The sequence below is a fragment of the Phyllobates terribilis genome, unplaced genomic scaffold, assembly GCF_046119375.1.
Source record: "Phyllobates terribilis strain yellow unplaced genomic scaffold, ASM4611937v1 Scaffold_12__6_contigs__length_324123572, whole genome shotgun sequence".
Lineage (NCBI taxonomy): Eukaryota > Metazoa > Chordata > Amphibia > Anura > Dendrobatidae > Phyllobates > Phyllobates terribilis.
The window spans coordinates 9,147,264-9,169,218 of NW_027362772.1; the positions used below are offsets into that span (position 1 = coordinate 9,147,264).

The 21,955-nt window shown below is 44.5% G+C and overlaps 1 protein-coding gene and 1 long non-coding RNA gene across 2 annotated transcripts; both read left to right on the top strand.

Moving 5' to 3' along the window:
- Positions 1 to 61: 61 nt before the first annotated feature.
- Positions 62 to 13,853, top strand: LOC141171891 (uncharacterized). The gene is made up of 4 exons (XR_012252390.1): positions 62 to 130; positions 12,862 to 13,011; positions 13,523 to 13,620; positions 13,817 to 13,853. It is a non-coding gene; the product is annotated as an uncharacterized lncRNA (long non-coding RNA).
- Positions 13,854 to 14,782: 929 nt separating this feature from the next.
- LOC141172898 (uncharacterized) lies at positions 14,783 to 18,591 on the top strand. Its single transcript, XM_073657519.1, has 2 exons — positions 14,783 to 14,786; positions 16,714 to 18,591. The coding sequence occupies exons 1-2, from the start codon at positions 14,783 to 14,785 to the stop codon at positions 17,775 to 17,777; spliced, it is 1,068 nt and encodes a 355-aa protein (XP_073513620.1). The 3' UTR covers positions 17,778 to 18,591.
- The last annotated feature ends 3,364 nt before the right edge of the window (positions 18,592 to 21,955 follow it).

Here is a 21,955-nt window from a genome sequence, read left to right on the forward strand (position 1 = left end):
GCACAGCAGAGTCCTGCATCCACTGAGGCCCCTGATCATGTGACCCCTGACTCCTCCCCTCCTGTGACCTCATCACAGGTCCTGTGCGCACACAACAGCCATATATGTGGTGGCGGCTCTGCAGGTGGAGGTATGTGGAGACCCCATTACTGGGGCAGGGGGCATTAACCCCTTCAGCACGGAGACTTTTGGGGTCTTGTGTTGCCCCTTTATAAGAATCATAAGGTTTCTGTTCTGTTTCCTGTAATAGATACATACGACCCAACTATGGAGACAGGAAGGGAGGAAACGTATTGTTCTCAGAGTACAGGACCCCCACAGTGTAATGCCCCCATTATACCCCTTATGCAGGATGTATGATGCCCCCCACACAGTGTAATGCCCCCATTATGCCCCTTATGCAGGATGTATGATGCCCCCCCCCCACAGTGTAATGCCCCATTATGCTCTTTATGCAGGATGTATGATGTCCCCACACAGTGTAACGCCCCCATTATGCCCCTTATGCAGGATGTATGATGCCCCACACATTGTAATGCCCCCATTATGCCCCTTATGCAGGATGTATGATGCCCCCACACAGTGTAATGCCCCCATTATGCCCCTTATGTTGGATGTATGATGTCCCCACACAGTGTAACGCCCCCATTATGCCCCTTATACAGGATGTATGATGCCCCCACACAGTGTAATTCCCCCATTATGCCCCTTATGCAGGATGTATGATGTCCCCACACAGTGTAATGCCCCCATTATACCCCTTATGCAGTATGTATGATGCCCCCACAGTGTATTGCCCCTATTACGCCCCTTATGCAGTATGTATGATGCCCCCACAGTGTATTGCCCCCATTATGCCCCTTATGCAGGATGTATGATGTCCCCACACAGTGTTATGCCCCTTATGCAGGATGTATGATGTCCCCACACAGTGTAATGCCCCCATTATACCCCTTATGCAGGATGTATGATGCCCCCCCCCACAGTGTAATGCCCCATTATGCTCTTTATGCAGGATGTATGATGTCCCCACACAGTGTAACGCCCCCATTATGCCCCTTATGCAGGATGTATGATGCCCCACACATTGTAATGCCCCCATTATGCCCCTTATGCAGGATGTATGATGCCCCCACACAGTGTAATGCCCCCATTATGCCCCTTATGTTGGATGTATGATGTCCCCACACAGTGTAACGCCCCCATTATGCCCCTTATACAGGATGTATGATGCCCCCACACAGTGTAATTCCCCCATTATGCCCCTTATGCAGGATGTATGATGTCCCCACACAGTGTAATGCCCCCATTATACCCCTTATGCAGTATGTATGATGCCCCCACAGTGTATTGCCCCTATTACGCCCCTTATGCAGTATGTATGATGCCCCCACAGTGTATTGCCCCCATTATGCCCCTTATGCAGGATGTATGATGTCCCCACACAGTGTTATGCCCCTTATGCAGGATGTATGATGCCCCCACACAGTGTAACGCCCCCATTATGCCCCTTATGCAGGATGTATGATGCCCCCCATACAGTGTAATGCCCCCATTATGCCCCTTATGCAGGATGTATGATGTCCCCACACAGCGTAATGCCCCTATTATGCCCCGTATGCAGGATGTATGATGTCCCCACACAGTGTAATGCCCCCATTATGCCCCTTATGCAGGATGTATGATGCCCCCCACAGTGTAATGCCCCCATTATACCCCTTATGCAGGATGTATGATGTCCCCACACAGTGTAATGCCCCCATTATGCCCCTTATGTTGGATGTATGATGTCCCCACACAGTGTAACAGTGTAATGCCCCCATTATGCCCCTTATGCAGGATGTATGATGCCCCCACACAGTGTAATGCCCCCATTATGCCCCTTATGCAGGATGTATGATGCCCCCACAGTGTAATGCCCCTTATGCAGGATGTATGATGCCCCCCACACAGTGTAATGCAACCAATGCCCCTTATGCAGGATGTATGATGTCCCCACACAGTGTAATGCCCCATTATGCCCCTTATACAGGATGTGTAATGCCCCCATTATGCCCCTTATGCTGGATGTATGATGCCCCCACACAGTGTAATGCCCCCATTATGCCCCTTATGCAGGATGTATGATGTCCCCACACAGTGTAATGCCTCCATTATGCCCCTTATGCAGGATGTATGATGCCTCCACACAGTGTTATGCCCCCATTATGCCCCTTATGCAGGATGTATGATGCCCCTCACACAGTGTAATGCCCCCATTATGCCCCTTATGCAGGATGTATGATGCCTCCACACAGTGTTATGCCCCCATTATGCTCCTTATGCATTATGTATGATGCCCCCCACACAGTGTAATGCCCCCATTATGCCCCTTATGCAGTATGTATGATGCCCCCTACACAGTGTATTGCCCCCATTATGCCCCTTATGCAGTATGTGTAATGCCCCCATTATGCCCCTTATGCAGTATGTATGATGCCCCACACAGTGTAATGCCCCTTATGCAGTATGTATGATGCCCCCACATAGTGTAATGCCCCCATTATACTCCTTATGCAGGATGTATGATGCCCCCACACAGTGTAATGCCCCCATTATGCCCCGTACGCAGTATGTATGATGCCCCACACAATTTAATGCCCCCATTATGCCCCTTATGCAGGATGTATGATGCCCCCACAGTGTAATGCCCCTTATGCAGGAGGTATGATGCCCCCACATAGTGTAATGCCCCTTATGCAGGAGGTATGATGCCCCCACATAGTGTAATGCCCCCATTATAACCCTTATGCAGTATTTATGATGCCCCCACACAGTGTAATGCCCCTTATGCAGTATGTATGATGCCCCCACATAGTGTAATGCCCCCATTATACCCCTTATGCAGGATGTGTAATGCCCCCATTATGCCCCTTATACAGGATGTATGATGCCCCACACAGTGTAATGCCCCCATTATGCCCCGTATGCAGTATGTATGATGCCCCACAGTGTAATGCCCCCATTATGCTCCTTATGCAGTATGTATGATGCCCCCACACAGTGTAATGCCCCCATTATGCCCCTTATGCAGGATGTATGATGCCCCCACACAGTGTAATGCCCCCATTATGCCCCTTATGCAGGATGTATGATGCCCCCACAGTATAATGCCCCCATTATGCCCCTTATGCAGTATGTATGATGCCCCCTACACAGTGTATTGCCCCCATTATGCCCCTTATGCAGTATGTGTAATGCCCCCATTATGCCCCTTATGCAGTATGTATGATGCCCCACACAGTGTAATGCCCCTTATGCAGTATGTATGATGCCCCCACATAGTGTAATGCCCCCATTATACTCCTTATGCAGGATGTATGATGCCCCCACACAGTGTAATGCCCCCATTATGCCCCGTACGCAGTATGTATGATGCCCCACACAATGTAATGCCCCCATTATGCCCCTTATGCAGGATGTATGATGCCCCCACAGTGTAATGCCCCTTATGCAGGAGGTATGATGCCCCCACATAGTGTAATGCCCCTTATGCAGGAGGTATGATGCCCCCACATAGTGTAATGCCCCCATTATAACCCTTATGCAGTATTTATGATGCCCCCACACAGTGTAATGCCCCTTATGCAGTATGTATGATGCCCCCACATAGTGTAATGCCCTCATTATACCCCTTATGCAGGATGTGTAATGCCCCCATTATGCCCCTTATACAGGATGTATGATGCCCCACACAGTGTAATGCCCCCATTATGCCCCGTATGCAGTATGTATGATGCCCCACAGTGTAATGCCCCCATTATGCTCCTTATGCAGTATGTATGATGCCCCCACACAGTGTAATGCCCCCATTATGCCCCTTATGCAGGATGTATGATGCCCCCACACAGTGTAATGCCCCCATTATGCCCCTTATGCAGGATGTATGATGCCCCCACAGTATAATGCCCCCATTATGCCCCTTATGCAGTATGTATGATGCCCCCACAGTACCGCCTGAGGTCCTGCAGTTGGAATAATCCCTCTGGAGTTGGTTTTCCCTTTGCCTGCTCCCCTCCATGTATACCCTCGAGCATGTATACATGCATGTAGGGGAGCAGCCGGCCTTACTAGATATCGAGGCTTTGTACAGTAATATACGGCCTGAGGATGGTATCAGAGGAGTAAGACATTTCTTTAAATCGAGATCCGTACAGTGCAGCAGACATAATGACTTCATGGAGGATCTTCTAAAATTCACTCTTACTCATAACTTCTTTCTTATTGACAGGCAGTACTTCCTCCAGCTCAGGGGTACTGCGATGGGGAGCCCCTGTGCCCCCTCATGTGCTAACTTATCCCTGGACTCGTGGGAGGAATCCATAATATTCAGAGATGATTATAAGTGGTGGCATTCATATACTGGGATATGGTGCAAATATATTGACTACATTTTTATCATCTGGTCGGGGATGAGTGAACAATCTTTTTAATTTGTCGAGGAACTCAACATCAATAGAGTGGGCTTTAGATTTACATCTGAATTTAATTATAATAATAATTTTGATTTTTATAGCTCCAACATATTCCGCATCACTTTACAATTTTAGGGGGGACTTATACAGACAATACAGACTTTACAGAATAAACATAGCTCAGATATTAAAAGGAGTGAGGGTCGCAAGCTTACAGTCTATAAGAAAATAGGGAGACACAAAGGTAAAATGTACATATATTCTATAATACAGCCTTAATATGCTAAATAGGGTAAGTACATAACACTACATGAACTGGTCGCCTGCCAGTATGTGTACAGTACAGACAGAGGCTAATCACTGCATGGATGGTATGAGCATGATTTTGAAGAAAATTTTAATATGGACCAAACTGGGACAGTTAGTGTGTTGAGGTGATAGGCCAGTCTAAAGAAATGGGTTTTTACGGTACGCTTAAAACTGTGGGTATTGGGAATTAATCGAATTGTCCTGGGTAGTGCATTCCACAGAATTGGTGCAGCACGCGAGAAATCTTGGATACGGGAGTGGGAGGTTCGGATTACGGAGGATTTTCGTTTAAAGTTATTAGCAGAACGGAGGGCACGGGAAGGGTGGTAGACTGAGACGACGGAGGAGATGTAGGGGGGTACTGAAGGATGGAGCGCTTTGTGGGTGAGAGTGATAAGTTTATATTGAACTCTGTATTGGATTGGCAACCAGTGCAATGACTGGCACAGGGAAGAGGCATTGGTGTATCGGTTGGCAAGGAATGTGATCCTGGCTGCATTCGTTGAGGATGGATTGGAGAGGGGAAAGTTTAGAAAGAGGGAGACCGATTAGTAAAGAGTTGCAATAGTCTAGATGAGAATGAATAAGAGCTACAGTATGAGTTTTTGCCGAGTCAAAGGTAAGAAAATTTCTGATTCTAGAGATGTTTTTGAGGTGTAGATGACACGAGCGAGTGAGTGATTTGATGTGAGGTGTGAAGCCAAGATCTGAATCGAATATGACCCCAAGACCAACCAGTGGGCTGGTTGCTGGGGAGTAATGGTGGAGCCAAAAACTGAAGTGGCAATATTGGGCACAGGTAGGTTAGTGGAGGGAGGAAATACAAGTAGTTCAGTTTTTGACAGATTCAATTTTAGATAGAGGGAGGACATAGTGTTAGACACAGCAGAAAGACAATCACTGGTATTTTGTAATAATTCCGGGGTGATGTTTGGAGAAGAGGTGTATGATTGGGTGTCATCAGCATAGAGATGGTACTGAAAACCGAATCTGCTGATTGTCCAATAGCAGCGATGTATAAGGAGAAAAGAAGGGTGCCTAGGACTGATCCTCGAGGAACCCCGACAATAAGGGGAAGGTGAGAGGAAGAGGAGCCAGCAAAAGACCCAGTGAAGGAGCGGTCAGAGAGGTAGATCCACAGTGTCGAATGCTGCAGAGAGATCCAGGAGAATCAGCAGGGAGTAGTGACCATTAGATTTAGCTGTTAGTAGATCATTAGAGACTTTAGTGAGCGCAGTTTCAGTAGAATGTAAAGATCGGAAACCAGATTGTAAAGGGTCAAAAAGAGAGTTATCTGAGAGATAGCGGATCAGACGGGAATGGACGAGGCGTTCCAGGAGTTTAGAGATAAAGGTAAGATTGGAGACAGGTCTGTAGTTAGCAGCACAGTTCTCGTCGAGGGATGGTTTTTTTCTTCTTCCGTGACTGGTTCGAAGTCAGAAAATGAGCGAGATGCAGTGTGGGAGGGAGGAGCATGCATTACATTTGAGGACTGGGAGAAAATTTCCCGTCGGATATGGTTAATTTTTTCTTTGAAATAATTGTCCAGATCGTCAGCACTGAGGTCGGCGGTCGGGCCTTGTGCTGTTTGATTGAGGAGAGAGTGAAACGTGTCAAACAGGCTTTTAGCATTATTGGACCGTGAGATGATGAGTTTATTAAAGTAGGTTTGTTTGGAGAGGTGAAGGGCGGAGTTATAGGTTTTAAGCATAAATTTATAATGGAGGAAATCTTCGGGCAGATTAGATTTTCTCCACAGCCGTTCAGCACACGTGGAGCACCGCTGGAGAAGACGTGTTTACAGCGTGTGCCAGGGTTGTCCTCATCTGCGCCGAGTTGTTCTCTATGTAGGAGGTGCAGCTTCATCCAGGGAGCATTGCAATGTTTCGTTATAATGCTTCAGTGCAGAGTCAGGACATGAGAGGGAGGAGATTGGGGCCAATGATGTTTGCAACGTTTTCATAAATTTCTGGGTGTTAATAGATTGTATATTTCTGTAAGTGTGGAAAGTGGGGGTGTCTTGAACAGGGTGACAGTTCTTGACAGAGAATGAAAGAAGGTTGTGATCAGTGAGCGGAAGAGGAGCGTTGGTAAAGTCATGTATTAAACAGAGCCGGGCGAAGATCAAGTCAAGAGTATTTCCATATTCATGTGTAGGAGAATTAGTAAGCTGTGAAAGGCCGAAGGAGGAAGTTAGCGATAAAAGATGAGCTGCAGATGGGGAGAATGGATCACCAATTGGGATGTTAAAGTCTCCCATGATGAGGGTGGGGATGTCATAGGATAGAAAGTTTGGAAGCCAAGTGGCAAAATGATCCACAAACTGACGGGAGGGGACACGAGGGGCCCGGAGGGCGATGGACAACCGGCACTTTAAGGGAGAAGGGCCGGTAGAGTCTGACTCTGTGGTCCTCAAAAGAAGGGAAGATAAGTGAGGGTACTGAGGATATAACCTGAAAAGTACATTTTGTTTAAAGGAGCAGACCAACACCAATTATTACCAGTTGCCGTTCCAGTATGTACTGATCAAGAAAGATTGAAATGGGACCCTAGGAACACTCATCTACCATAAACCTTCAAGCACTAATAAACTATTGAAGTGTGATAACCACCCCCCCCATCCCCACACAAAGAGGAAAACCCAAGGGCCAATTTTTACGGTTGAGAAGGTACTGCTCGAATGTCACAGATTTTAATATACAGGCAATAGATCTGAACACCAGATTAAGGGATAAAGGGTACTCATGGTACATTTTCGACTCCGCATCATCGTTTGCAGAAAAATGGGAGAGAGAGACACTCCTCCATACCAATCCAAGAGACCAAGAAGAAGATTGGACTACACGAGTAAGAAAAACTTATGACAATCAGAGTGACTGTATCTTTCATATCCTCAGAAAACACTGGGATATACTTGTGGTCGACCCGTGGTCGGGAGATCCCATTAGTGAGACACATGAACAGTGCACATCGAGGTGAAACCGGAGACCTCTCCTTTTGTATCATGGTGGTGGGTAAACCCAATGTGAGAGGAGGTGATCACAATAGATGTATCCTCTGAAAGGAAAGTGAGTGGATTGTTAGACTGGATTCACGAGCCCCTAAGGGACTCAATGAGCAAATTTCCTATGCCTGTTTTGTGTGACTACAGCCCCATTCTGGATTATATTTTTGGATTTATGCTCTACCCATTGCTAGTCAGTTCCCTGTGAATGGGGTTCACATATTGTTGTACTTCACCGAGATATCTGAGCTTCTATATCAGAATTATTACTTACCAATTATATTCCACTTATACTATTTCGTCATTGACAAATGTGATCCTTGTGTATCTCTAATTGTGCAATAGAGGTCAAGTTTGACCATTTAGGAATATACTGTGGGCCACCATCCCATATTTTTTGTAGTGATAAAGTAGATCTACATGCCTATTACATGATGGGAGGATGTGCAGTACTTGTTTTTAATCTCCCATGATGCTGATCTCAGAGATAGGATTTTTCTATGTTGGTGGTATGTAATCCAATACCATATGCGATCCGGCGTGGAACGCATGTGTAGCGTCGGCGTCCCTGCCTCCTGCTAGGCAGGGACGCTGTTCCCCTCACCTCTCCACTCCGTGCCCGGCGTCCTCCTCCCGCTCTGCTGGCAGCGCGCGCTGCTTCCCAGCCACTGTGGTTAGGGCGCGCGCGCTCCCCCCTCTCTTAAAGGGGCCGCGTGCGCCGTCCTAAGGAGTCCCCGGCCAATGCCCGGAGGACCTCACCATATATAAGGCACCTCCTCCAAAATGGAGGTGCCCGAGCAATGTTGTTGCAAAGCCGTCACTCTGCTTCAGCCCTCAGGTCCCGTTACCTGCCAGTCACCTGTCAGATTCCTGCTTGATACCTGCCTGATATCCGTTTTCCTGCTTGCAAGCCTGCGGTCCGACGGTCTGCCTTCCGACACCTTTCAGTCTGTCTATGGACCAGCCTGCCCGCTCACCTGGGAGCGCTCATCTGCTACCTGCCTGCTAGCCTACCTGGAGGCTCCGCCGTCACTTGCCGTGACCACCTTGCCTGTCCAGAGACTCTTGCCTGCTCACCTGGGAGCGCTCACCTGCTACCTGCCTGCTAGCCTACCTGGAGGCTCCGCCGTCACTTGCCGTGACCACCTGCCTGTCCAGAGACTCTTGCCTGCTCACCTGGGAGCGCTCACCTGCTACCTGCCTGCTAGCCTACCTGGAGGCTCCGCCGTCACTTGCCGTGACCACCTGCCTGTCCAGAGACTCTTGCCTGCTCACCTGGGAGCACTCACCTGCTACCTGCCTGCTAGCCTACCTGGAGGCTCTGCCGTCACTTGCCGTGACCACCTGCCTGTCCAAAGACTCTCGCCTGCTCACCTGGGAGCGCTCACCAGCCACCTGCCTGCTGTCCTTCTACCCAGAGACTGTCCCTGTCACTTGCCGTGACTACCTGCCCTTCTACCCAGAGACTGTCCCTGTCACTTGCTGGGACTACCTGCCCGTCTTCCCTGGGAGCCACCCGCTTCCTTACAAGGACCGCCCCCTTGTATAGTTGCTCAGAGGTTCCGCCTCCCAGACCCGTTACAGTATGCTTCCGGACATGCGCATGCGCAGATAGGAGACCGTGATGCCCTCCGGCATGGAATGCACATGTCCGGGCACGTTTGAGCTTTCTGCCGCCCGTTGTTTTGTGCTGGATTGTGGTGCGTTCTTGAGAATTTATTTTTGTTCCATCTTTCTTTAGTTGATCCCACTGATGCATCAGATAAGTCCTCAGAGAATTATAATTAGAGGAACCCATGGACACATTAGGATTTGTGAAGCTGACCTCCGCTCTCCTCCATTTCCTTTGAATTTATTGTGTGACCTGTATTTCAGAACAGTAGCTCCTGGTTTATTTCGTTTCCATGTGTAAATTGAATTTGACTCGTAGTCTTTGATATCTCTCTCAAACGTAGTTTTTTTGATGTATGAGATGGCATCCTCCAGACTTTGTAAATTCTTTTGCATATTTTGTTTGAGTTTTGGATCCAAAAAGGCTTCTACACTAGGCGGAATAAGCAAGAAACAAATATCAAGCACAATGTAACTTGGTTATCCTATAAGGGTTTTTTTAAATGTGGGCATACACCCTGTAAAGCATGCAACTATGTTAATAAAACCGACACATTTGAAGAAAACCTAACGGTACAGCAATTTTCAAAACACAATTTCATCAATTGTAACACTATAGGGGTCATTTATTTAATAGAGTGTATAGAGAGTTAACTACAATACGTGGGATGCACGTCAGGGCCCCTAAAAAAATGTATTAGAAGACATTAATCTATTAAGATATTTGGCAGTCGGCACCACACAATCTAAATCACTGAAGTATGATACGGGGGGCAATGGTAACTGTGCAACAAAGCACATAAAGAAGTAGGTAGAGAAAAGCTTGCACAGTGAGATAATGCACATCCAAAAATAATAAGAATTACTACAAATAGTAAATACAATAGCAAGTTTATTTCATGTAGGGACACACAAGTGGTTAAAAAACATACGACCCCTGACGAAGCTTCTGTAGTAGCGATACACGTAGGGCATAGATACCTACGGAGGCAGTCCACTGCAGAGAGGTAAGCCCTATGCGTATCGCTACTACAGTAGCTTCATCAGGGGCTGTATTTCTCTTGCTGATCAAAAAGGTCATAGTATTTGTATAACCCTGAATGCTGAATTCTATTTGTTTGGAAACAATCATGTTTACTGTGCTAATGACAAATTGTACTAAGTCAGCTGAAAGTTTATTTACAACAGCCCTGTGATACCAACTATGTAAATAGATTAGCTCAAACAATGATAGGTGATCCCTGCACCCTTACCTCTTTTATCTGGGCTTTATGACCTCACACAGATGTAAATACAAACAGGGATGTCTGTAGTGCTGTAGACGGAATGAAATTTGGGTCAGAGAATCACGGAACATCAGAAGGACTTTGGAAGGAGAATGGGAGACCTCCTTCAGGAAAGTAGATGGATTGCATGGCATCTAAAGAGACACAGATTTGTATTCTACATGATTCTAGTCTAAGGGTATCAGCCCTCACTGGAAAGTTTCAGATCTGCTCCATTAACCATCAAAGAGACCATGGATACTTTTGGGAAGTCCAGGAGAGGGCGAAAAAGTCACTTGGCCCCATGGATATGCTCTTTTGGTGTTGCTAGGAGGGACCCACCGGTCACCTAGAACCGATGGAGACATTTGGAGTTGCCAGGAGGGACCTACCGGTCGTCTGGTCCCATGGAAACTCTCAGAGAGGCCAGGATGGGACCATCGGGTCTCCTGGTCTTGTAATTCAATGGACTGTTGACTTCCTAAGCTTGCCGCTACCTTCTCTCTGTGGGGGTCTGCCAGAAGCGGAGGGCCACTGGTTGAGGTAGTCAGCCCTGGAAGTCTCCATAGTCGCAGCTGTTCTATCCCAGGTGGGCAGAGAAGGAAGGATGAGACTGTGTAATGTACCATCTTGGGTATTTGCTGGGACTGTTCTGTATGTTTAATGTCCTCTTTGTGGTTCAATAAAGTATTACCATGCTGTTTTACCCTCACCCTGTGTTGTTTGACTAGCGTTACGCCCACAGAAGACCCCGGGTCTTCACAGTCCCTGACCAGGGCGGCTCCATGCGGTGTTCTTCAGACAAGGTGCATTAAATAACAGTGAGCTGACCTCCCTCTCCATTTTCTCATTATATGCATGTTTTCCTTATAGTGACAAATATTTATTTTTGCTAAAACTGTGATATTTTCACTTTAAAACTTTTTTTAAACCTTTTTTATAAACTTTTTAAAATAACTGTCATTAGTGTGATCATACAACACAGAACCCTCTGATTGCTCAGGTGATGCACGGTACTACTGTAGTGCCGTGTATTATCACTGCCTGTCAGTGTAATACTAACTGCCCCATACACATGAGATAAGTGTTGGCTGAAGGATCATTTGGCAGATGGCTATCTCTCCAGACTCCCCCATACATAAATATTCCAGCTTTCCTGTGGTTTGTATGACTGACTGCATCTGTAGGGAGGTCCCCAAATACATTATATAGTCGACCAAAATCAGTGCTTCCATGTAACTTTAGTCTAATGTTTATGGAGGCGTTAAAAAGTAAGTTATGGAACTCTGCCTCTGGCTCGGCCTAATAGACTTTTGTACATTACAGGCCCAGTACTTGGGGGAGGAGGGCATTCAGCTGAACTCTGTCACTCCTTCTTAGATGCCTTGTTTGCTTTTTGCAGGAGCAAGTGGTTAAACTGCCAGGGATTTTATTGCAGCCGCACCTGTGCCATCCCTGTGGTGTACATCTATGTTCTGGTGCCCAAAAGAGTTCATAACATGTTAAAAAATGACAAAATGTGTCTTTTTGCATGTTTTTTCTTTTTACAAGAATTGTTGGTGCCAATTTTCTTTTGAAACCTTTTAATATCTGCTTTTTTTCTGGGTTTTTTCTTGTAATATAGGAAGGCCTAAGGCTAGAAATAAAACCCATAATACACTGTACGTGTAGACTTAAGTATCAAATAATTTCTGTCTGCGGCATTTGTGCAAACAAAACAGCTTTTATAAAAGCCTCAAACTTCTGTGTGTGAATCAGACATGAGATCTAACTTGATAGAAGATTACAGTTCGGGGAAGATGGGAAACATTTATACAGACGGCCAGTGGTGATGTAGTCAGTGACGGACTGTCTCCAAATATGGTTTTAGATCCGTAGTAGAAGATGTTTCCTCATCATGAAGTAGTTATTTCTCATGTCACGTGAAATAAATATCTCCTGCAGTATTGCTAATGCCAATTCCAGTGACGGAAAATGAGACGAAAATTAGCTTTATGGAAGGTGAGTCTACGAGAAACGTATTCAGCTGCAGACTTCGAGGAAGAAACTGCTTGTTGCCTGTGGCCTAAAATATAAAGGTTTTATTACTAGATGTAAAGAAAAAATAAAAACTGTAAAATAATAAATCTCCTCATATGTTTCCCTTATTATCTCCAGTATTTGTATTATTACACTGGATTTTTATGATGTTACATCGGCTCATCTTCTTCTCGTTCAGGTCTCTACAATACCGGATCCTCTCAGTGAAGATCGTCTATATAAGAACATTTTCCTGATTTACCCATCAAAGATGGATATGGACAGGGAAAAGATGGCGGAGAGGATATTACTCCTCACCCTAGAGATCCTCTTCCGGCTTACTGGAGAGGTGAGAGATTCTGATGACGTCACATTACATCATTCTTATCTATGGGAATAACAGATGGACAGAACTGGAGAGGTGAGGACTCTGGAAATGTCTGTAGTGAGATTTATTAAGGTGTCTCTCCATAACCAGAGATTAATCACGGGGCCTCCACCTCACCCCCTGATACATGAGGACATCAATGACCAGATCCTAGAACTCGCCTACAAGATGATTGAGCTTCTTACTGGAGAGGTGATATTGCTGGGACATTATACAGTAACGCTATGGAGGGATCGGGGGATGACTCTATCATTGTATGTGTCAGGTTCCTATAAGGTGTCAGGATGTCACCGTCTATTTCTCCATGGAGGAGTGGGAGTATTTAGAAGGACACAAAGACCTGTACTGGGACATCCTGATGGAGGTTCCCCAGCCCCTCACATCACCAAGTAATAGACAGGACTAAATACACACGGCCTATAATTATCTGTATGTAAAAAATGAATTCAATCCCTGTATGTGTTTCCTCCAGATCCATCCAGTAAGAGGACAACACCAGAGAGATGTCCCCGTCCTCTTCTTCCACAGGACTGTAAACAAGAAGATCCCAATGTTCCCCAGGATCATCAGGTAGATGGAGAGAAGATGTTATGAGATTTCCCCTATGATGTGTAGACGGCTGTAAAAGTCATGTCTTCAGTCTTGTTTTATCCACCAATAATATGTTTTAGATTTGTGTAATGAGAAAGTTGGAGATGGCAGGATTAGAGCTGATCATAGATGTGACTTCTCCATCTGTCTGTGACTTTTACAATATTTGTTTCAGGGTGAAGATCTGACCCATATTAATACTACAGAGACATATGTGAGGGGTGATGAGCGGTGTAAAGAGGAGATTCCTACATATGACTACCCAGGTGAGTAGTGACCACTAAATGCAGAGAAGTCACAGATTCTTCTCCGTCACCGGCTGTGGCTGCTTTATGGGTGGTGTAGTCCGGCCGTATCACAATCGTGTGATCACCATTTTGCCACTAGACCAAAACATTCTCCTCCGTCCGAAAATATTCAATTTACTTTGTGTAATTGTGAAAGCCCTTTTCTGTAGAACATACAACCTGGAGGATCCACCTACCCCCTGGGATTAGTAGACGCTGACCGTTACCTGCCCAGATCTGTAAACTACAAAGCCAAATGACAGCGTACGTAGAAAGTGCTGACAAGTGAGAAAATCACTTGAAGAAAAATATTCTGATGGGCCTGTAAGAGAAAGCGGAGGGTAATGATGCTGTTGGCTTCCTAGATCCCTGATATCTTATTGGATGAATCTTCCTTCTCTCCCTTCTGTGCGGCTGAATGTTCTCATATGGTTCCTACAAGACCAGGTCCAGTCTTTCTGACCAAACTTCACTTTTATGATCAATAACATTAAATGTGCAGTGAGGGCCAAGTGTGAATTTCTGTACAATAACAGAGTTTCCCTTTATCCTGACTTTTCAATTTCTTTTAAAACCAACTAACTTCAAGCAGGATTGCGATAACCTACACAAAAAAACATTACACATGTGCCATGATATATCTCTAAGCTGTGCGTGGCTGATGGCTGTAATATACATCTATTCACGCCTGCAGGAGATGTGGTGGCATGGCTCGAGCCCTGGTTTCATGGATTCACTCCACGTCATCAATAGTGTTGAGTGAATTTGTTTGGCATTTCAAATTCGGGTTCGTGTTCGGGGTTCCGGCTTGTTTGAGCACATCTGATTGACAGCGTGGCAAATCAGGGATATTCATGAGTGGAGCCGATTTTTTGGCGCGAAGAAACCGGAACCCCGAACACGAACCCAAATTTGAAATGCCAAACAAATTCACTCAACACTAATCAGAAATTCCATAAAATTTTCAATCCTAAGGAATTCAGATTCCTGCACAATCTCTCCTGAAATGGGGGCACTAATACTTTCTCTACTCTTCTGGTCAGTACTCATCATACCTCCAATGGTCCACCATAAATGAGTGCATCTCCAGTTTAGTGTTGGATTTCTCCCTTCATACATGCGTTGTTGTTGGGGATGTAACATGTTTATATATTCTTTATTTTTTTTACAAGTTCATTCTGTATGATAGTCTGATTGTGGTGGGATCGGCCGGCCTTACTTATGTGAGTCTTTAACTCCCTGGTAGTCTTTCAAAAAGATCTCCATTGCCTCTTCCAAATGCCTGAGATCTAAATTTATGACACCTCAGCTCTGCAGTATTGTAAAAAACTTCACTTTAAATGTCTAATATTTCTTCTTGACACTCATGTGACAGAAAATATTGTCCCTTACGATAGTTTAGATTGCCAAGAGCCACCGAGCCCCAGACTCTAATTACCCCAGAGAGGTTTCTCCACTAGTTACTCATTTTTCCCTGATGAAGACTGTTGAGTTTGATCATTTCAGTAGATGTTTTATTGTCTATAGTCAGTTTTTGACTGCAGTAATCCTCTGATTTAACCCCTTCCCGCAGTTTTATGTTCCTAATCAGGCCCCATTTTTCAAATCTGACGTTTTGTCACTTTGTGGTGATAATTTTTGAATTCTTCACAAAGGATAATAGGAAACAAATGGACCTTACAAATTATTTCCAACTTCTTTTGAATCTGACAATCCCCTATATACGGTTGTACACTACTGTCTGGGCACATGGCAGGGTAAGAAGGGAAGGAGCGCCATTTAGCTATTAGGAATGCAGATTTCCCTGGAGTAGTTCGCAGACACAATGTATTGGGGGCACTGTTCATGGTCACCTGGCAGCTTAAAAGATGGCCACCACAAACAGGCTTTGCACTATCTACCCTGTTTACAGATTTCATAAATGACTTTGCTCATCACCCTTTAACCCCTTTACATGGATCTGGACTTACACAGAGACCCCTAGGCTTGGGCCACGGTGTTACCTGCTATTCTGTGGAGTGAGATGGGAAGAAGAATAGTCAGGTAGCCGGATCAGAACCAGGAGGGCAGAGAAAGTACAAAATCAGAAGACACAAGAGTAGTCAGTAAACGGGCCGAGGTCACAACAGGAACCAAATACACAAGCCGGGAGCTGATCACAGAGGACTGAACCAGAGGAGAACAAGGCTGGATCTGGCAGCTTCCGGCAATATGCTTCCAGCTTTAGTAGGGTGCGGTGCTTTCCAATGGCTGAAGTAGGGAGCAGATTACTCCAGCTGGACAGCACACACACCCATACCGCCAGACTGGATGGTACTACTGGTCCCAGGTTACCTAATCTTAGTGGCTGGACAGAGCCTGCGCCTTTTACTCCATATTTGGGAGGCAGAATGAACAAACAGTTGTACACCACGCTCCACCGCTTCATCCTATGAGGTTTTCTATTAGATGGTCATTGTCCTGGTGAATAAGTGAATTTTTTTTTATATAACTTTCCTTTTTTTACAGACAGTTTAAGTAGAAATGTTCAAAAAGATAAAATTCAAGGCTTTTTTATTAAAAAATAATAATTGGTTTTATTCTTGGCAGATGACTGTACCCGGAGATCAGAAGGACAGCTGACATCTTCAATTTTCAAATCAGATAATTTTCAGATCCCACAGGATACAATTGAAGTGAATGACATTTCTCCAGATTTACTATCATCCCTTCACAGCAAAGATCTGTCATCTGATCTTATGAAACAGGTCCTGTCTTCTGAGGAAAATCATAGTCACAAAATAAGCATTAAAAAAACAAACTGCTCCTAATGCAAAGAAGCCATTTTCACAGTCAGAATATAGAAATAGTTTTCTTCTCAAAAAGTCTTTTCTTAAACATCAAAAAATTCACACAGCAAAGAATAGATTTTCTTGCTCCAAGTGTGGGAGATGTTTTAATCAGAAATCACATCTTGTTAGGCATGAGATAACTCACACAGGAAAGAAGCCATTTTCCTGTTCAGAATGTGGGAAATGTTTTGTACAGCAATCACATCTTATCGCACATCAGAGAACCCACACAGTGGAGAAGCCTTTTTCATGTTCAGATTGTGGGAAATGTTTTGTACAGAAATCATATCTTATCAAACATCAGAGAACTCACACAGGGGACAAGCCTTTTCCATGTTCAGAATGTGGAAAATGTTTTACAGAGAAATCAACTCTTATCAACCATCAGAGAACTCACACAGGAGACAAGCCATTTTCATGTTCAGAATGTGGGAAATGTTTTACACAGAACTCAACTCTTATCACAGATCACAAAACTCACACAGGGGAGAAGCCATTTTCATGTTCAGAATGTGGGAAAAGTTTTGTACAGAAATCAAATCTTATCACACATCAGAGAACTCACACAGGGGAGAAGCCTTTTCCATGTTCAGAATGTGGGAAATGTTTTGTACAGAAATCAAATCTTATCGCACATCAGAGAACCCACACAGTGGAGAAGCCTTTTCCATGTTCAGAATGTGGGAAATGTTTTACTAATAAATCAACTCTTATGAAACATCACAAAACTCACACAGGGGAGAAGCCATTTTCATGTTCAGAATGTGGGAAATGTTTTACACAGAACTCAACTCTTATCAAACATCAGAGAACTCACACAGGGGAGAAACATTTTCCATGTTCAGAATGTGGGAAATGTTTTACAGACAAATCAACTCTTATCACACATCAGAGAACTCACACAGGGGAGAAACATTTTTCATGTTCAGATTGTGGGAAATGTTTTAACCAGAAAGCACATCTTGATAACCACCGGAGAACCCACACAGGGGAGAATGCTGCAACTACACACAACTAGTCTCTGTACAGACAAGAAAGGCCCTAGCTGCACAACTTAAAACGCCACCACAGACCTAACTCCCTAATAAGCCGTTGAGGAGTTTCTCATACCTCCTGAGGAACCAGAGGGGAGGCTGCAACACACTGTCAACAAGGGGAAAGTAAAGTATGAAGACCCATGACCTAGGACGCAAACCCAGCTTTCTGACACTAGGCACTAAATTGTGACCCAAAATCCTTTGCTAATCTTCAGATTTCATGATGTCTTGCACACAGGCAAGGCACCTAGTGCCAGAGGCAGCAAAACAACCCCAAAACACCTTTGAACCTCCACCATATTTGACTGTATGGGTTGTAAATTTATTGATTATGCTGCGCACCGTGGACAAAGGAACATGCGGATCCCTAAAGATGGACTTATATCCTTGAAATTGTTGATATTTTTCAACAATTTTGGTTCTCAAGTCCTCAGACAGTTCTCTTCTCCTCTTTCTGTTTTCTTCATGCTTAGTGTGGCACACATATGCACACAATGCAAAGATTGAATCAACTTCTCCCTTTTTTATCTAGTTTTAGTTGTGATTTTCATATTGCCCACAACTGTTACTTGCCACAGTTGCGTTTGAACAAGCTTCACATGCTTGAAACAAAGTTGTTTACCCACAATTTTGGCAAGGTGCCAACAATTTTGTCCGGCCTATTTTGTGTGAAATTATGTTCAATTTGCCTTTTTTTCTCTGTTTTCTTGTGTTGTTCCAATACACGCAAAGGAAATAAACGTGTATAACAAAACATGTAATTGCAATAATTTTCTGGGAGAATTACTTCATTTTCTGAAACAATTTCAAGGGATCCAACACTTTTCACCATGACTTGTCTTTGTTGCCTTTTTATTTGTTGCAGCATTTCATCCTCTACGTGTTCAGCTATATTAGGAGGCTTGTAGCAAAGTCCAATCAGCAGCTTTCCATTATTGCCATGTCCATGTACATTTACCCAGACTGATTCTACATCAGGAATGTAAAACTCACAACATGAAAACTTTGACAAAGTCGTGGGCCAACCAGTATACAGTATAATGGGCCCCACATGCTCCTCCATACATAAGAAACAAGAGGAAAAAACTTCAAGTCAGAGTCCCATATAATAGTGAAAAAATTACAAAATGTTATTAATTATAATTTATACAGAAAAAAATATGAATCGCAGAAACAGAGACAGTTAATAGTAAAACAATGGAGGAGCACTAATGAGGAGCATGAGACAAATTAACATGATTCTTTTCTGATGTAAGTACATAATTGGGCTGCCAAAAAATAAGAATATATTGTTAAAATGCAGTGAAGCATTCAATAAAAGTGCAGGTGCTTATGAGGTAGGTCAGAAGTAGTTGCTATATAAGAGGTTAGTCACACCGCTGTCTATATATAGGGACTAATATAGATAGCTCATACCGGGGACAGAAGATCTTTATAAGTGGTATCAGTGCCCTGACCTCTTAGGCTAAAGGGTAAAAGTATATCCTAATACATATTAAAGCCTAGAAAATGCACCTAATTAGGAAAAAAAGATTAAAGAACGGCAGCAAAAGAGTGTAGCATGAACCCTATAGAATACTTACAGCCACAGTGGATGTGAACACGCCCCTCAATTGCGCGTTTCGGCACGGCTGCCTTCATCAAGAGGTGGGGTCAATGAAGGTGGGTAGGGTTTAAAAAGGACCCTTGAGCCAATAGAAAAGGGGGGGTGTAGTCTCTCGGCCAATGGGTGTGGCATGACACATGGCAATCACTGCTACACCGCCGCATCCATGGCAAACGCGTCATATGATCCATCATGCAGCAAGCACATGGGGAACCACGTGACCGCGCATCATGGAGCATAGATTGATATGGCCAGCGAGGACACCACAGAGAACAGTGAAGCATGAAGTATAACACGATTATATGAGATCATAGTATAAATGCATAATAAGATATAAGAAAATATCTCTCAAAATATCGATCTATAAATGCGAAATATATATAAATTATATTCTATTATATATATAAAATATATAGAAATTATTAACTACTACCCAACCATACTACACTGCTCAAAACAATAAAGGGAACACTTAACAGAATATAACTCCAAGTAAATCAAACTTCTGTGAAATAAAACTGTCCACTTAGGAAGCAACACTGATTGACAATCAATTTCACATGCTGTTGTGCAAATGGAATAGACAATAGATGGAAATTATTGGCAATTATCAAGACACCCTCAATAAAGGAGTGGTTCTGCAGGTGGGGACCACAGACCACATCTCAGTACCAATGCTTTCTGGCTGATATTTTTGTCACTTTTGAATGTTGGCTGTGCTTTTACACTCGTAGTAGCATGAGACGGACTCTGCAACCCACAGAAGTTGCTCAGGTAGTGCAGCTCATCCAGGATGGCACATCAATGCGAGTTGTGACAAGAAGGTTTGCTGTGTCTGTCAGCATAGTGTCCAGAGGCTGGAGGCGCTATCAGGAGACAGGCAAGTACACCAGGAGACGTGGAGGGGGCCGTAGAAAGGCAACAACCCAGCTGCAGGACCGCTACCTCCGTCTTTGTGCAAGGAGGAACAGGAAGAGCACTACCAGAGCCCTGCAAAATGACCTCCAGCAGGCCACAAATGTGCATGTGTCTGCACAAACGGTTAGAAACCGACTCCATGAGGGTGGTATGAGGGCCCGACGTCCACAGATGGGGGTTGTGCTCACAGCCCAAGACCGTGCAGGACACTGTGCTCTTCACGGATGAAAGCAGGTTCACACTGAGCACATGTGACAGGCTTGACAGAGTCTGGAGACGCCGTGGAGAGCGATCTGCTGCCTGCAGCATCCTTCAGCATGACCGGCTTGGCAGTGGGTCAGTAATGGTGTGGGGTGGCATTTCTTTGGAGGGCCGCACAGCCCTCCATGTGCTCGCCAGAGGTAGCCTGACTGCCATTAGGTACCGAGATGAGATCCTCAGACCCCTTGTGAGACCATATGCTAGTGCGGTTGGCTCTGGGTTCCTCCTAATACAAGACAATGCCAGACCTCATGTGGCTGGAGTGTGTCAGCAGTTTCTGCAAGATGAAGGCATTGAAGCTATGGACTGGCCCGCCCGTTCCCCAGACCTGAATCCGATTGAGCACATCTGGGACATCATGTGTCGCTCCATCCACCAACGTTGCACCACAGACTGTCCAGGAGTTGGCGGATGCTTTAGTCCAGGTCTGGGAGGAGATCCCACAGGAGACCATCCGCAACCTCATCAGGAGCATGCCCAGGCGTTGTAGGGAGGCCATACAGGCACGTGGAGGCCACACACAATACTGAGCCTCATTGTGACTTGTTTTAAGGACATTACATCAAAGTTGGATCAGCCTGTAGTGTGTTTTTCCACTTTAATTTTGGGGGTGACTCCAAATCCAGGCCTCCATTGGTTAATAAAGACATACTGATAGGGAATTTAGATTGTGAGCCCCGATGGGGACAGCGACGATAATGTATGTAAAGCGCTGCGGAATATGTTAGCGCTATATAAAAATAAAGATTATTATTATCATTAATAAATGTGATTTCCATTGATGATTTTTGTGTGATTTTGTTGTCAGCACATTCAGCTTTCTACAGAATAAAGTATTCAGTGAGAAGATTTCATTCATTCAGATCTAGGATGTGTTATTTGAGTGCTCCCTTTGTTTTTCTGAGCAGTGTGTGTGTGTGTGTGTGTATATATACAGTGAAGGAAATAAGTATTTGATCCCTTGCTGTTTTTGTAAGTTTTCCCACTGACAAAGACATGAAGAGTCTATAATTTTAAGAGTAGATTAATTTTAACATTGAGATATAGAATATCCAAAAAAAATCAAGAAAATCACAGTGCCCCTGACGAAGCATCAGCAATACGGCGTTGGGGTGGTGTGAGGGGGCCGGGGTATGTTCTGAATACATTTTCTCTTTTGATCCCTCTGGCTGTAGCCATTATGGGAAGGTGTCGCAGCTTTTATTTGAGTATTATCTCTTGATAACAAATATTCATTTCATATATAAATTTAATACATGTATATTTATGTATATTAAAAAAAATTCTTTCCAAATCAGACAATGTGATTTTCAGGATTTGTTTTCTCATTTTGTCTCTCATAGTCGAGGTCGACCTATGATGTCAATTACAGGC